The following is a 16,364-nucleotide window of genomic DNA, read 5'->3' as shown; positions in this document are numbered from 1 at the left end:
TGGGTCAGGAGGTGCAGAGAGACTAGAGACACAATCCTGGGTCAGGAGGTGTAGAGAGACTAGAGACACAATCCTGGGTCAGGAGGTGTAGAGAGACTAGAGACACAATCCTGGGTCAGGAGGTGTAGAGAGACTAGAGACACAATCCTGGGTTGCTTCTGTCCAGTCCTCCAGCCTTGTAGGTGATATCCTCGCTCTTGTAAACACCTTGGACCAGAGCTAGTGATATCCTTATGTAGGCGATTGTAAAATGCCTTGGACCAGAGCTAGTAATATCCTTCTGTGGGCTATTGTAGCTGTGCCTCTAGTCCTGGAGTGGAATTTGGAATAAATAATTTACCCCACCAATTTCGCTTTCATTCTGATGGGTTGTGGCTAAAGCATGGGGTTGTAGATGATGGGTCTCTCTATAACATGGGGTTGTAGATGATGGGTCTCCCTATAACATGGGGTTATAGATGATGGGTCTCCCTATAACATGGGGTTGTGATGATGGGTCTCCCTATAACATGGGGTTGTGATGATGGGTCTCCCTATAACATGGGGTTATAGATGATGGGTCTCCCTATAACATGGGGTTGTGATGATGGGTCTCTCTATAACATGGGGTTGTAGATGATGGGTCTCCCTATAACATGGGGTTGTGATGATGGGTCTCTCTATAACATGGGGTTATAGATGATGGGTCTCCCTATAACATGGGGTTGTAGATGATGGGTCTCCCTATAACATGGGGTTATAGATGATGGGTCTCCCTATAACATGGGGTTGTAGATGATGGGTCTCCCTATAACATGGGGTTGTAGATGATGGGTCTCCCTATAACATGGGGTTGTAGATGATGGGTCTCCCTATAACATGGGGTTATAGATGATGGGTCTCTCTATAACATGGGGTTATAGATGATGGGTCTCCCTATAACATGGGGTTATAGATGATGGGTCTCCCTATAACATGGGGTTGTGATGATGGGTCTCCCTATAACATGGGGTTGTGATGATGGGTCTCCCTATAACATGGGGTTATAGATGATGGGTCCTCCCTATAACATGGGGTTTGTGATGATGGGTCTCCCTATAACATGGGGTTGTGATGATGGTCTCTCTATAACATGGGGTTGTGATGATGGGTCTCCCTATAACATGGGGTTGTGATGATGGGTCTCCCTATAACATGGGGTTGTGATGATGGGTCTCCCTATAACATGGGGTTGTGATGATGGGTCTCCCTATAACATGGGGTTGTGATGATGGGTCTCCCTATAACATGGGGTTGTGATGATGGGTCTCCCTATAACATGGGGTTGTAGATGATGGGTCTCCCTATAACATGGGGTTGTGATGATGGGTCTCCCTATAACATGGGGTTGTGATGATGGGTCTCCTCTATAACATGGGGTTGTGATGATGGGTCTCCCTATAACATGGGGTTGTGATGATGGGTCTCCCTATAACATGGGGTTGTAGATGATGGGTCTCCCTATAACATGGGGTTGTGATGATGGGTCTCCCTAAACATGGGGTTGTAGATGATGGGTCTCCCTATAACATGGGGTTGTGATGATGGGTCTCCCTATAACATGGGGTTGTGATGATGGGTCTCCCTATAACATGGGGTTGTGATGATGGGTCTCTCTATAACATGGGGTTGTGATGATGGGTCTCCCTATAACATGGGGTTGTGATGATGGGTCTCCCTATAACATGGGGTTGTGATGATGGGTCTCCCTATAACATGGGTTGTAGATGATGGGTCTCCCTATAACATGGGGTTGTGATGATGGGTCTCCCTATAACATGGGGTTGTAGATGATGGGTCTCCCTATAACATGGGGTTATAGATGATGGGTCTCCCTATAACATGGGGTTGTGATGATGGGTCTCCCTATAACATGGGGTTGTGATGATGGGTCTCTCTATAACATGGGGTTGTGATGATGGGTCTCCCTATAACATGGGGTTGTAGATGATGGGTCTCCCTATAACATGGGGTTGTAGATGATGGGTCTCCCTATAACATGGGGTTGTGATGATGGGTCTCTCTATAACATGGGGTTGTAGATGATGGGTCTCCCTATAACATGGGGTTGTAGATGATGGGTCTCCCTATAACATGGGGTTGTAGATGATGGGTCTCCCTATAACATGGGGTTGTGATGATGGGTCTCCCTATAACATGGGGTTGTGATGATGGGTCTCCCTATAACATGGGGTTGTGATGATGGGTCTCCCTATAACATGGGGTTGTAGATGATGGGTCTCCCTATAACATGGGGTTGTAGATGATGGGTCTCCCTATAACATGGGGTTATAGATGATGGGTCTCCCTATAACATGGGGTTATAGATGATGGGTCTCCCTATAACATGGGGTTGTGATGATGGGTCTCCCTATAACATGGGGTTGTAGATGATGGGTCTCCCTATAACATGGGGTTGTAGATGATGGGTCTCCCTATAACATGGGGTTGTGATGATGGGTCTCCCTATAACATGGGGTTGTAGATGATGGGTCTCCCTATAACATGGGGTTGTAGATGATGGGTCTCCCTATAACATGGGGTTGTGATGATGGGTCTCCCTATAACATGGGGTTATAGATGATGGGTCTCCCTATAACATGGGGTTGTGATGATGGGTCTCCCTATAACATGGGGTTGTGATGATGGGTCTCCCTATAACATGGGGTTGTAGATGATGATGTGATGATGATGGGTCTCTCTATAACATGGGGTTATAGATGATGGGTCTCCCTATAACATGGGGTTGTGATGATGGGTCTCCCTATAACATGGGGTTGTAGATGATGGGTCTCCCTATAACATGGGGTTGTAGATGATGGGTCTCCCTATAACATGGGGTTGTGATGATGGGTCTCCCTATAACATGGGGTTGTAGATGATGGGTCTCCCTATAACATGGGGTTGTAGATGATGGGTCTCCCTATAACATGGGGTTGTGATGATGGGTCTCCCTATAACATGGGGTTGTGATGATGGGTCTCCCTATAACATGGGGTTGTAGATGATGATGTGATGATGATGGGTCTCTCTATAACATGGGGTTGTGATGATGGGTCTCTCTATAACATGGGGTTGTGATGATGGGTCTCCCTATAACATGGGGTTGTGATGATGGGTCTCCCTATAACATGGGGTTGTGATGATGGGTCTCCCTATAACATGGGGTTGTAGATGATGGGTCTCTCTATAACATGGGGTTATAGATGATGGGTCTCCCTATAACATGGGGTTGTGATGATGGGTCTCCCTATAACATGGGGTTGTGATGATGGGTCTCTCTATAACATGGGGTTGTGATGATGGGTCTCCCTATAACATGGGGTTGTGATGATGGGTCTCCCTATAACATGGGGTTGTGATGATGGGTCTCTCTATAACATGGGGTTATAGATGATGGGTCTCCCTATAACATGGGGTTGTAGATGATGGGTCTCACTATAACATGGGGTTATAGATGATGGGTCTCCCTATAACATGGGGTTATAGATGATGGGTCTCCCTATAACATGGGGTTATAGATGATGGGTCTCCCTATAACATGGGGTTGTAGATGATGGGTCTCCCTATAACATGGGGTTGTGATGATGGGTCTCCCTATAACATGGGGTTGTGATGATGGGTCTCCCTATAACATGGGGTTGTAGATGATGGGTCTCCCTATAACATGGGGTTATAGATGATGGGTCTCCCTATAACATGGGGTTATAGATGATGGGTCTCTCTATAACATGGGGTTATAGATGATGGGTCTCCCTATAACATGGGGTTATAGATGATGGGTCTCCCTATAACATGGGGTTATAGATGATGGGTCTCCCTATAACATGGGGTTGTAGATGATGGGTCTCCCTATAACATGGGGTTGTAGATGATGGGTCTCCCTATAACATGGGGTTATAGATGATGGGTCTCCCTATAACATGGGGTTGTGATGATGGGTCTCTCTATAGCATGGGGTTGTGATGATGGGTCTCCCTATAACATGGGGTTGTGATGATGGGTCTCCCTATAACATGGGGTTGTGATGATGGGTCTCCCTATAACATGGGGTTGTGATGATGGGTCTCCCTATAACATGGGGTTATAGATGATGGGTCTCCCTATAACATGGGGTTATAGATGATGGGTCTCCCTATAACATGGGGTTGTGATGATGGGTCTCCCTATAACATGGGGTTGTAGATGATGGGTCTCCCTATAACATGGGGTTGTAGATGATGGGTCTCTCTATAACATGGGGTTATAGATGATGGGTCTCCCTATAACATGGGGTTGTAGATGATGGGTCTCTCTATAACATGGGGTTGTAGATGATGGGTCTCCCTATAACATGGGGTTGTGATGATGGGTCTCCCTATAACATGGGGTTGTAGATGATGGGTCTCCCTATAACATGGGGTTGTAGATGATGGGTCTCCCTATAACATGGGGTTGTAGATGATGGGTCTCCCTATAACATGGGGTTATAGATGATGGGTCTCCCTATAACATGGGGTTATAGATGATGGGTCTCCCTATAACATGGGGTTGTAGATGATGGGTCTCCCTATAACATGGGGTTGTAGATGATGGGTCTCCCTATAACATGGGGTTGTAGATGATGGGTCTCCCTATAACATGGGGTTATAGATGATGGGTCTCCCTATAACATGGGGTTGTAGATGATGGGTCTCCCTATAACATGGGGTTATAGATGATGGGTCTCCCTATAACATGGGGTTATAGATGATGGGTCTCCCTATAACATGGGGTTATAGATGATGGGTCTCCCTATAACATGGGGTTATAGATGATGGGTCTCTCTATAACATGGGGTTGTGATGATGGGTCTCCCTATAACATGGGGTTATAGATGATGGGTCTCCCTATAACATGGGGTTGTAGATGATGGGTCTCCCTATAACATGGGGTTATAGATGATGGGTCTCTCTATAACATGGGGTTGTGATGATGGGTCTCCCTATAACATGGGGTTGTAGATGATGGGTCTCTCTATAACATGGGGTTGTAGATGATGGGTCTCTCTATAACATGGGGTTGTGATGATGGGTCTCTCTATAACATGGGGTTGTGATGATGGGTCTCCCTATAACATGGGGTTATAGATGATGGGTCTCCCTATAACATGGGGTTATAGATGATGGGTCTCTCTATAACATGGGGTTATAGATGATGGGTCTCCCTATAACATGGGGTTATAGATGATGGGTCTCCCTATAACATGGGGTTATAGATGATGGGTCTCCCTATAACATGGGGTTATAGATGATGGGTCTCCCTATAACATGGGGTTATAGATGATGGGTCTCTCTATAACATGGGGTTATAGATGATGGGTCTCCCTATAACATGGGGTTATAGATGATGGGTCTCCCTATAACATGGGGTTATAGATGATGGGTCTCTCTATAACATGGGGTTATAGATGATGGGTCTCTCTATAACATGGGGTTATAGATGATGGGTCTCTCTATAACATGGGGTTGTAGATGATGGGTCTCTCTATAACATGGGGTTGTAGATGATGGGTCTCCCTATAACATGGGGTTATAGATGATGGGTCTCCCTATAACATGGGGTTATAGATGATGGGTCTCCCTATAACATGGGGTTGTGATGATGGGTCTCCCTATAACATGGGGTTATAGATGATGGGTCTCCCTATAACATGGGGTTATAGATGATGGGTCTCCCTATAACATGGGGTTGTGATGATGGGTCTCCCTATAACATGGGGTTATAGATGATGGGTCTCCCTATAACATGGGGTTATAGATGATGGGTCTCCCTATAACATGGGGTTGTAGATGATGGGTCTCCCTATAACATGGGGTTGTGATGATGGGTCTCCCTATAACATGGGGTTATAGATGATGGGTCTCCCTATAACATGGGGTTGTAGATGATGGGTCTCTCTATAACATGGGGTTATAGATGATGGGTCTCTCTATAACATGGGGTTATAGATGATGGGTCTCTCTATAACATGGGGTTATAGATGATGGGTCTCTCTATAACATGGGGTTATAGATGATGGGTCTCCCTATAACATGGGGTTATAGATGATGGGTCTCCCTATAACATGGGGTTATAGATGATGGGTCTCTCTATAACATGGGGTTATAGATGATGGGTCTCTCTATAACATGGGGTTATAGATGATGGGTCTCCCTATAACATGGGGTTGTGCTGATGGGTCTCCCTATAACATGGGGTTATAGATGATGGGTCTCCCTATAACATGGGGTTGTAGATGATGGGTCTCCCTATAACATGGGGTTATAGATGATGGGTCTCCCTATAACATGGGGTTATAGATGATGGGTCTCTCTATAACATGGGGTTGTAGATGATGGGTCTCCCTATAACATGGGGTTATAGATGATGGGTCTCTCTATAACATGGGGTTATAGATGATGGGTCTCTCTATAACATGGGGTTATAGATGATGGGTCTCTCTATAACATGGGGTTATAGATGATGGGTCTCCCTATAACATGGGGTTATAGATGATGGGTCTCTCTATAACATGGGGTTGTAGATGATGGGTCTCCCTATAACATGGGGTTATAGATGATGGGTCTCCCTATAACATGGGGTTGTAGATGATGGGTCTCCCTATAACATGGGGTTATAGATGATGGGTCTCTCTATAACATGGGGTTATAGATGATGGGTCTCTCTATAACATGGGGTTATAGATGATGGGTCTCTCTATAACATGGGGTTATAGATGATGGGTCTCCCTATAACATGGGGTTGTGATGATGGGTCTCCCTATAACATGGGGTTATAGATGATGGGTCTCTCTATAACATGGGGTTATAGATGATGGGTCTCTCTATAACATGGGGTTATAGATGATGGGTCTCTCTATAACATGGGGTTGTAGATGATGGGTCTCCCTATAACATGGGGTTATAGATGATGGGTCTCTCTATAACATGGGGTTATAGATGATGGGTCTCCCTATAACATGGGGTTGTGATGATGGGTCTCCCTATAACATGGGGTTATAGATGATGGGTCTCCCTATAACATGGGGTTGTGATGATGGGTCTCCCTATAACATGGGGTTATAGATGATGGGTCTCTCTATAACATGGGGTTATAGATGATGGGTCTCTCTATAACATGGGGTTATAGATGATGGGTCTCTCTATAACATGGGGTTGTAGATGATGGGTCTCTCTATAACATGGGGTTATAGATGATGGGTCTCTCTATAACATGGGGTTATAGATGATGGGTCTCTCTATAACATGGGGTTATAGATGATGGGTCTCTCTATAACATGGGGTTATAGATGATGGGTCTCTCTATAACATGGGGTTGTAGATGATGGGTCTCCCTATAACATGGGGTTATAGATGATGGGTCTCTCTATAACATGGGGTTATAGATGATGGGTCTCCCTATAACATGGGGTTGTGATGATGGGTCTCCCTATAACATGGGGTTATAGATGATGGGTCTCCCTATAACATGGGGTTGTGATGATGGGTCTCCCTATAACATGGGGTTATAGATGATGGGTCTCTCTATAACATGGGGTTATAGATGATGGGTCTCTCTATAACATGGGGTTATAGATGATGGGTCTCTCTATAACATGGGGTTGTAGATGATGGGTCTCTCTATAACATGGGGTTATAGATGATGGGTCTCTCTATAACATGGGGTTATAGATGATGGGTCTCTCTATAACATGGGGTTATAGATGATGGGTCTCTCTATAACATGGGGTTATAGATGATGGGTCTCTCTATAACATGGGGTTGTAGATGATGGGTCTCCCTATAACATGGGGTTATAGATGATGGGTCTCTCTATAACATGGGGTTGTAGATGATGGGTCTCTCTATAACATGGGGTTATAGATGATGGGTCTCCCTATAACATGGGGTTGTAGATGATGGGTCTCTCTATAACATGGGGTTGTAGATGATGGGTCTCCCTATAACATGGGGTTATAGATGATGGGTCTCCCTATAACATGGGGTTATAGATGATGGGTCTCCCTATAACATGGGGTTATAGATGATGGGTCTCCCTATAACATGGGGTTGTGATGATGGGTCTCCCTATAACATGGGGTTATAGATGATGGGTCTCCCTATAACATGGGGTTATAGATGATGGGTCTCCCTATAACATGGGGTTATAGATGATGGGTCTCTCTATAACATGGGGTTATAGATGATGGGTCTCTCTATAACATGGGGTTATAGATGATGGGTCTCTCTATAACATGGGGTTGTAGATGATGGGTCTCTCTATAACATGGGGTTGTAGATGATGGGTCTCCCTATAACATGGGGTTATAGATGATGGGTCTCCCTATAACATGGGGTTATAGATGATGGGTCTCCCTATAACATGGGGTTATAGATGATGGGTCTCCCTATAACATGGGGTTGTGATGATGGGTCTCCCTATAACATGGGGTTATAGATGATGGGTCTCCCTATAACATGGGGTTATAGATGATGGGTCTCCCTATAACATGGGGTTGTGATGATGGGTCTCCCTATAACATGGGGTTATAGATGATGGGTCTCCCTATAACATGGGGTTATAGATGATGGGTCTCCCTATAACATGGGGTTGTAGATGATGGGTCTCCCTATAACATGGGGTTGTGATGATGGGTCTCCCTATAACATGGGGTTATAGATGATGGGTCTCCCTATAACATGGGGTTGTAGATGATGGGTCTCTCTATAACATGGGGTTATAGATGATGGGTCTCTCTATAACATGGGGTTATAGATGATGGGTCTCTCTATAACATGGGGTTATAGATGATGGGTCTCTCTATAACATGGGGTTATAGATGATGGGTCTCCCTATAACATGGGGTTATAGATGATGGGTCTCCCTATAACATGGGGTTATAGATGATGGGTCTCTCTATAACATGGGGTTATAGATGATGGGTCTCTCTATAACATGGGGTTATAGATGATGGGTCTCCCTATAACATGGGGTTGTGCTGATGGGTCTCCCTATAACATGGGGTTATAGATGATGGGTCTCCCTATAACATGGGGTTGTAGATGATGGGTCTCCCTATAACATGGGGTTATAGATGATGGGTCTCCCTATAACATGGGGTTATAGATGATGGGTCTCTCTATAACATGGGGTTGTAGATGATGGGTCTCCCTATAACATGGGGTTATAGATGATGGGTCTCTCTATAACATGGGGTTATAGATGATGGGTCTCTCTATAACATGGGGTTATAGATGATGGGTCTCTCTATAACATGGGGTTATAGATGATGGGTCTCCCTATAACATGGGGTTATAGATGATGGGTCTCTCTATAACATGGGGTTGTAGATGATGGGTCTCCCTATAACATGGGGTTATAGATGATGGGTCTCCCTATAACATGGGGTTGTAGATGATGGGTCTCCCTATAACATGGGGTTATAGATGATGGGTCTCTCTATAACATGGGGTTATAGATGATGGGTCTCTCTATAACATGGGGTTATAGATGATGGGTCTCTCTATAACATGGGGTTATAGATGATGGGTCTCCCTATAACATGGGGTTGTGATGATGGGTCTCCCTATAACATGGGGTTATAGATGATGGGTCTCTCTATAACATGGGGTTATAGATGATGGGTCTCTCTATAACATGGGGTTATAGATGATGGGTCTCTCTATAACATGGGGTTGTAGATGATGGGTCTCCCTATAACATGGGGTTATAGATGATGGGTCTCTCTATAACATGGGGTTATAGATGATGGGTCTCCCTATAACATGGGGTTGTGATGATGGGTCTCCCTATAACATGGGGTTATAGATGATGGGTCTCCCTATAACATGGGGTTGTGATGATGGGTCTCCCTATAACATGGGGTTATAGATGATGGGTCTCTCTATAACATGGGGTTATAGATGATGGGTCTCTCTATAACATGGGGTTATAGATGATGGGTCTCTCTATAACATGGGGTTGTAGATGATGGGTCTCTCTATAACATGGGGTTATAGATGATGGGTCTCTCTATAACATGGGGTTATAGATGATGGGTCTCTCTATAACATGGGGTTATAGATGATGGGTCTCTGTATAACATGGGGTTATAGATGATGGGTCTCTCTATAACATGGGGTTGTAGATGATGGGTCTCCCTATAACATGGGGTTATAGATGATGGGTCTCTCTATAACATGGGGTTATAGATGATGGGTCTCCCTATAACATGGGGTTGTGATGATGGGTCTCCCTATAACATGGGGTTATAGATGATGGGTCTCCCTATAACATGGGGTTGTGATGATGGGTCTCCCTATAACATGGGGTTATAGATGATGGGTCTCTCTATAACATGGGGTTATAGATGATGGGTCTCTCTATAACATGGGGTTATAGATGATGGGTCTCTCTATAACATGGGGTTGTAGATGATGGGTCTCTCTATAACATGGGGTTATAGATGATGGGTCTCTCTATAACATGGGGTTATAGATGATGGGTCTCTCTATAACATGGGGTTATAGATGATGGGTCTCTCTATAACATGGGGTTATAGATGATGGGTCTCTCTATAACATGGGGTTGTAGATGATGGGTCTCCCTATAACATGGGGTTATAGATGATGGGTCTCTCTATAACATGGGGTTGTAGATGATGGGTCTCTCTATAACATGGGGTTATAGATGATGGGTCTCCCTATAACATGGGGTTGTAGATGATGGGTCTCTCTATAACATGGGGTTGTAGATGATGGGTCTCCCTATAACATGGGGTTATAGATGATGGGTCTCCCTATAACATGGGGTTATAGATGATGGGTCTCCCTATAACATGGGGTTATAGATGATGGGTCTCCCTATAACATGGGGTTGTGATGATGGGTCTCCCTATAACATGGGGTTATAGATGATGGGTCTCCCTATAACATGGGGTTATAGATGATGGGTCTCCCTATAACATGGGGTTATAGATGATGGGTCTCTCTATAACATGGGGTTATAGATGATGGGTCTCCCTATAACATGGGGTTATAGATGATGGGTCTCCCTATAACATGGGGTTATAGATGATGGGTCTCCCTATAACATGGGGTTGTGGATGATGGGTCTCCCTATAACATGGGGTTGTGGATGATGGGTCTCCCTATAACATGGGGTTATAGATGATGGGTCTCTCTATAACATGGGGTTATAGATGATGGGTCTCTCTATAACATGGGGTTGTAGATGATGGGTCTCCCTATAACATGGGGTTATAGATGATGGGTCTCTCTATAACATGGGGTTATAGATGATGGGTCTCTCTATAACATGGGGTTGTAGATGATGGGTCTCCTTATAACATGGGGTTGTGGATGATGGGTCTCCCTATAACATGGGGTTATAGATGATGGGTCTCTCTATAACATGGGGTTATAGATGATGGGTCTCTCTATAACATGGGGTTATAGATGATGGGTCTCCCTATAACATGGGGTTGTGATGATGGGTCTCTCTATAACATGGGGTTATAGATGATGGGTCTCCCTATAACATGGGGTTGTGATGATGGGTCTCTCTATAACATGGGGTTATAGATGATGGGTCTCCCTATAACATGGGGTTGTGATGATGGGTCTCCCTATAACATGGGGTTGTAGATGATGGGTCTCTCTATAACATGGGGTTATAGATGATGGGTCTCCCTATAACATGGGGTTATAGATGATGGGTCTCCCTATAACATGGGGTTATAGATGATGGGTCTCCCTATAACATGGGGTTGTGATGATGGGTCTCCCTATAACATGGGGTTATAGATGATGGGTCTCCCTATAACATGGGGTTGTGATGATGGGTCTCCCTATAACATGGGGTTATAGATGATGGGTCTCTCTATAACATGGGGTTGTAGATGATGGGTCTCCCTATAACATGGGGTTGTAGATGATGGGTCTCTCTATAACATGGGGTTGTAGATGATGGGTCTCCCTATAACATGGGGTTATAGATGATGGGTCTCCCTATAACATGGGGTTATAGATGATGGGTCTCTCTATAACATGGGGTTATAGATGATGGGTCTCCCTATAACATGGGGTTATAGATGATGGGTCTCTCTATAACATGGGGTTATAGATGATGGGTCTCTCTATAACATGGGGTTATAGATGATGGGTCTCTCTATAACATGGGGTTATAGATGATGGGTCTCTCTATAACATGGGGTTATAGATGATGGGTCTCCCTATAACATGGGGTTATAGATGATGGGTCTCCCTATAACATGGGGTTATAGATGATGGGTCTCTCTATAACATGGGGTTGTGATGATGGGTCTCTCTATAACATGGGGTTGTAGATGATGGGTCTCTCTATAACATGGGGTTATAGATGATGGGTCTCTCTATAACATGGGGTTATAGATGATGGGTCTCCCTATAACATGGGGTTATAGATGATGGGTCTCTCTATAACATGGGGTTATAGATGATGGGTCTCCCTATAACATGGGGTTATAGATGATGGGTCTCCCTATAACATGGGGTTATAGATGATGGGTCTCCCTATAACATGGGGTTATAGATGATGGGTCTCCCTATAACATGGGGTTATAGATGATGGGTCTCTCTATAACATGGGGTTATAGATGATGGGTCTCCCTATAACATGGGGTTATAGATGATGGGTCTCCCTATAACATGGGGTTATAGATGATGGGTCTCTCTATAACATGGGGTTATAGATGATGGGTCTCTCTATAACATGGGGTTATAGATGATGGGTCTCCCTATAACATGGGGTTATAGATGATGGGTCTCTCTATAACATGGGGTTATAGATGATGGGTCTCTCTATAACATGGGGTTGTGATGATGGGTCTCTCTATAACATGGGGTTATAGATGATGGGTCTCCCTATAACATGGGGTTATAGATGATGGGTCTCCCTATAACATGGGGTTATAGATGATGGGTCTCCCTATAACATGGGGTTATAGATGATGGGTCTCCCTATAACATGGGGTTGTAGATGATGGGTCTCCCTATAACATGGGGTTATAGATGATGGGTCTCTCTATAACATGGGGTTATAGATGATGGGTCTCCCTATAACATGGGGTTATAGATGATGGGTCTCCCTATAACATGGGGTTATAGATGATGGGTCTCCCTATAACATGGGGTTATAGATGATGGGTCTCCCTATAACATGGGGTTGTAGATGATGGGTCTCCCTATAACATGGGGTTGTAGATGATGGGTCTCCCTATAACATGGGGTTATAGATGATGGGTCTCCCTATAACATGGGGTTATAGATGATGGGTCTCCCTATAACATGGGGTTATAGATGATGGGTCTCCCTATAACATGGGGTTATAGATGATGGGTCTCCCTATAACATGGGGTTATAGATGATGGGTCTCCCTATAACATGTGGTTATAGATGATGGGTCTCTCTATAACATGGGGTTATAGATGATGGGTCTCCCTATAACATGGGGTTGTAGATGATGGGTCTCCCTATAACATGTGGTTATAGATGATGGGTCTCTCTATAACATGGGGTTATAGATGATGGGTCTCTCTATAACATGTGGTTATAGATGATGGGTCTCCCTATAACATGGGGTTATAGATCCATACAAAGGTGGTTTTGCCTCCCGTTCACTTCCACTTGTTTCAGTCAATCACTTTAAGTTGGCATCCAAGCTTAGGTATTAAGGCCTAACCTACAAGTTAATACCTGTATATTAAGTATCTAGCTCCCTGCGGGTTTGCTGGTTCATAGCTCCAGCCACTGTTACCCATGTCCAGTAGCTTCCCATCTCCCTATAACATATCTATGAGATTAGTAACAGTCTAGTCTGGTGCAACAATAATACAACAGCTCTATTCCACTACCAGGAAATAGACTTTGATCGGTGAGTTCCATTTTGAATAGGCTACATTTCATAGCTGTGACTTGTTCTATGGTTTTGGACATCTGACACTGTCATTTCTAATCAGCTATCACAGAGCAGTGGTTCCTATATGGTGTGATTGACTGACAGGGAAATGTTTTAAATTTAACCTTTATTTAACTAGGCAAGTCAGTTAAGAACAAATTCTTATTTACAATGACGGCCTACACCGGCCAAACCCGGACGACCAAGAACCAAAATGAGTGAGTAGGCTGGGGCTACCAAACTGCTGCCCTGATTGGACAACAACAGTAATGAGTAGCCCAACTAGAGGCTGGGGCTACCAAACTGCTGCCCTGATTGGACAACAACAGTAATGAGTAGCCCAACTAGAGGCTGGGGCTACCAAACTGCTGCCCTGATTGGACAACAACAGTAATGAGTAGCCCAACTAGAGGCTGAGGCTACCAAACTGCTGCCCTGATTGGACAACAACAGTAATGAGTAGCCCAACTAGAGGCTGGGGCTACCAAACTGCTGCCCTGATTGGACAACAACAGTAATGAGTAGCCCAACTAGAGGCTGAGGCTACCAAACTGCTGCCCTGATTGGACAACAGTAATGAGTAGCCCAACTAGAGGCTGAGGCTACCAAACTGCTGCCCTGATTGGACAACAACAGTAATGAGTAGCCCAACTAGAGGCTGAGGCTACCAAACTGCTGCCCTGATTGGACAACAACAGTAATGAGTAGCCCAACTAGAGGCTGAGGCTACCAAACTGCTGCCCTGATTGGACAACAACAGTAATGAGTAGCCCAACTAGAGGCTGGGGCTACCAAACTGCTGCCCTGATTGGACAACAGTAATGAGTAGCCCAACTAGAGGCTGAGGCTACCAAACAGCTGCCCTGATTGGACAACGGCAATGAGTAGACCAACTACTGTATTCTCTAATAACATAGGCTACTATTGTTATATTACTTTGATTATGTCAGAGGAGAAAGACCAGCTGCCTCTGGTATGGAGGATTTAGTGGGGTACCCAACCTGTCAGCGTGCAACTTTGGAATGGGACATTACAGTAAGAAGTGGGAGCTAATTTGTTAGGCACAGCCTGAGGTCCAATGGTACTAAGGTACCTTTCAAGTGATGAATAGCCACATTCAACCAAGTAGCCTAAGCCAATTCACTGTTATTGAATTACATTGAATTCATTTGGGTAAAACAATATACAACAATGTGTACATTGTATTCCCAGAGGATAGTACTTCAAATTATAACACTAGTTGGTACTTTAGACCGTGTCTCCAGACAATGTGCAAGTAGAAGCTGTTAAACTTATTTTCGATACATTCATTGTGTTATTCATTCTTCATCATTGTAGTAGGCTGCATCCACACAATCACTTACCTTCAAAATAACATGCCATATTCCAAAATGTTCTAAAGGCTCAATAATCAGAAATCACCTATGGAGATCAAATGTTCTGTACAAATCCAATATCGGTATTTCCACTAGGTAGCCTATCAAGTCATCAAGGATATACAACTATAACTATATTGAAACGAAATTGGTCAAATAGTCCAATAAAATCTAAGACATATTACAGAAAAAAGTTTGTTTTTGTTGTAAATCCCCAAATGGTCATTCAGTCATTCATCTATATGGCCACCCCAGTGCAGAATGGACTGCTGAAGACATAACTTGCTGGAGCTCTCCTCTCTCACAAATGAAATCCTTTTCGCAATTCCTCCACCGCCCGCACTTCCCAAAGCGTGACAACCCGACCTTTATTCCATCAATCGTTTATCTCACTTGACTTCAGCCTAATGAAACGCACCCCCCGGCCCGACTGTAGCCTACCTATTGGTATTTATCTAGGCTATATTTCACAAATACAATTAGCCTATGCCTTGTACGAGTTTCGGGTCTGCCCCTTTCCCAGGCAAATAAACCACGTCACATTTCCTCCCGGACTGGCTCTGGACCTTTTGGTGCTTTCAAGACAACTTGGAACTAAAAAATAATCATTAAAAAAAGTCCAAATCATGACGTCAGTGATCTTCAGGTCGGAAAGTCGCACCTCTACAAAGATGCCCTGGTTTCCGACTTAGAATTCCAAGTTGGATGGCGGTTCAAAACGATTTTTCCCAGTAGGAGCTAGTTTTTCCCCCCTGAGTTCCCAGTTGTCTTGAATGCACCGAAGGCGGAGATTTCACAAGTTCCCAGTGGGTTTGAACGCAGCATTTGCTTCTACTAAAATACTCCCCCTCTTGCTTTAGCCTCGCCCCCATGATATCTTATATATATATATTCAGATAGCCTAGCATAGACAATCAGATAGATACATTAAATCAGTAACATATTAAAGCCAGCATAGACCCGGCACCACACGAATAACCGATCTGTAGTCCTAGCCTAACCTTAAAATTAATGTAGCCTAGTTGTATACATTCC

General features: G+C 44.2%; 1 protein-coding gene across 1 annotated transcript in view; it reads right to left on the bottom strand.

Annotated features, from left to right (window-relative positions):
• LOC115153623 (UTP--glucose-1-phosphate uridylyltransferase) overlaps window positions 1–15,903 on the bottom strand; it is a 53,873-nt gene extending 37,970 nt beyond the window's left edge. The window contains exon 1 of the mRNA XM_029699261.1: window positions 15,318–15,903. Within this exon, the coding sequence (XP_029555121.1) occupies window positions 15,318–15,336 (19 nt within the window). The 5' untranslated portion in view covers window positions 15,337–15,903. The remainder of the gene's footprint in view (window positions 1–15,317) is intronic.
• Window positions 15,904–16,364: the final 461 nt, after the last annotated feature.

The sequence above is a fragment of the Salmo trutta genome, chromosome 18, assembly GCF_901001165.1.
Source record: "Salmo trutta chromosome 18, fSalTru1.1, whole genome shotgun sequence".
NCBI classification, from domain to species: Eukaryota; Metazoa; Chordata; class Actinopteri; order Salmoniformes; family Salmonidae; genus Salmo; species Salmo trutta.
This window is presented reverse-complemented; position numbering and strand designations above follow the sequence as displayed.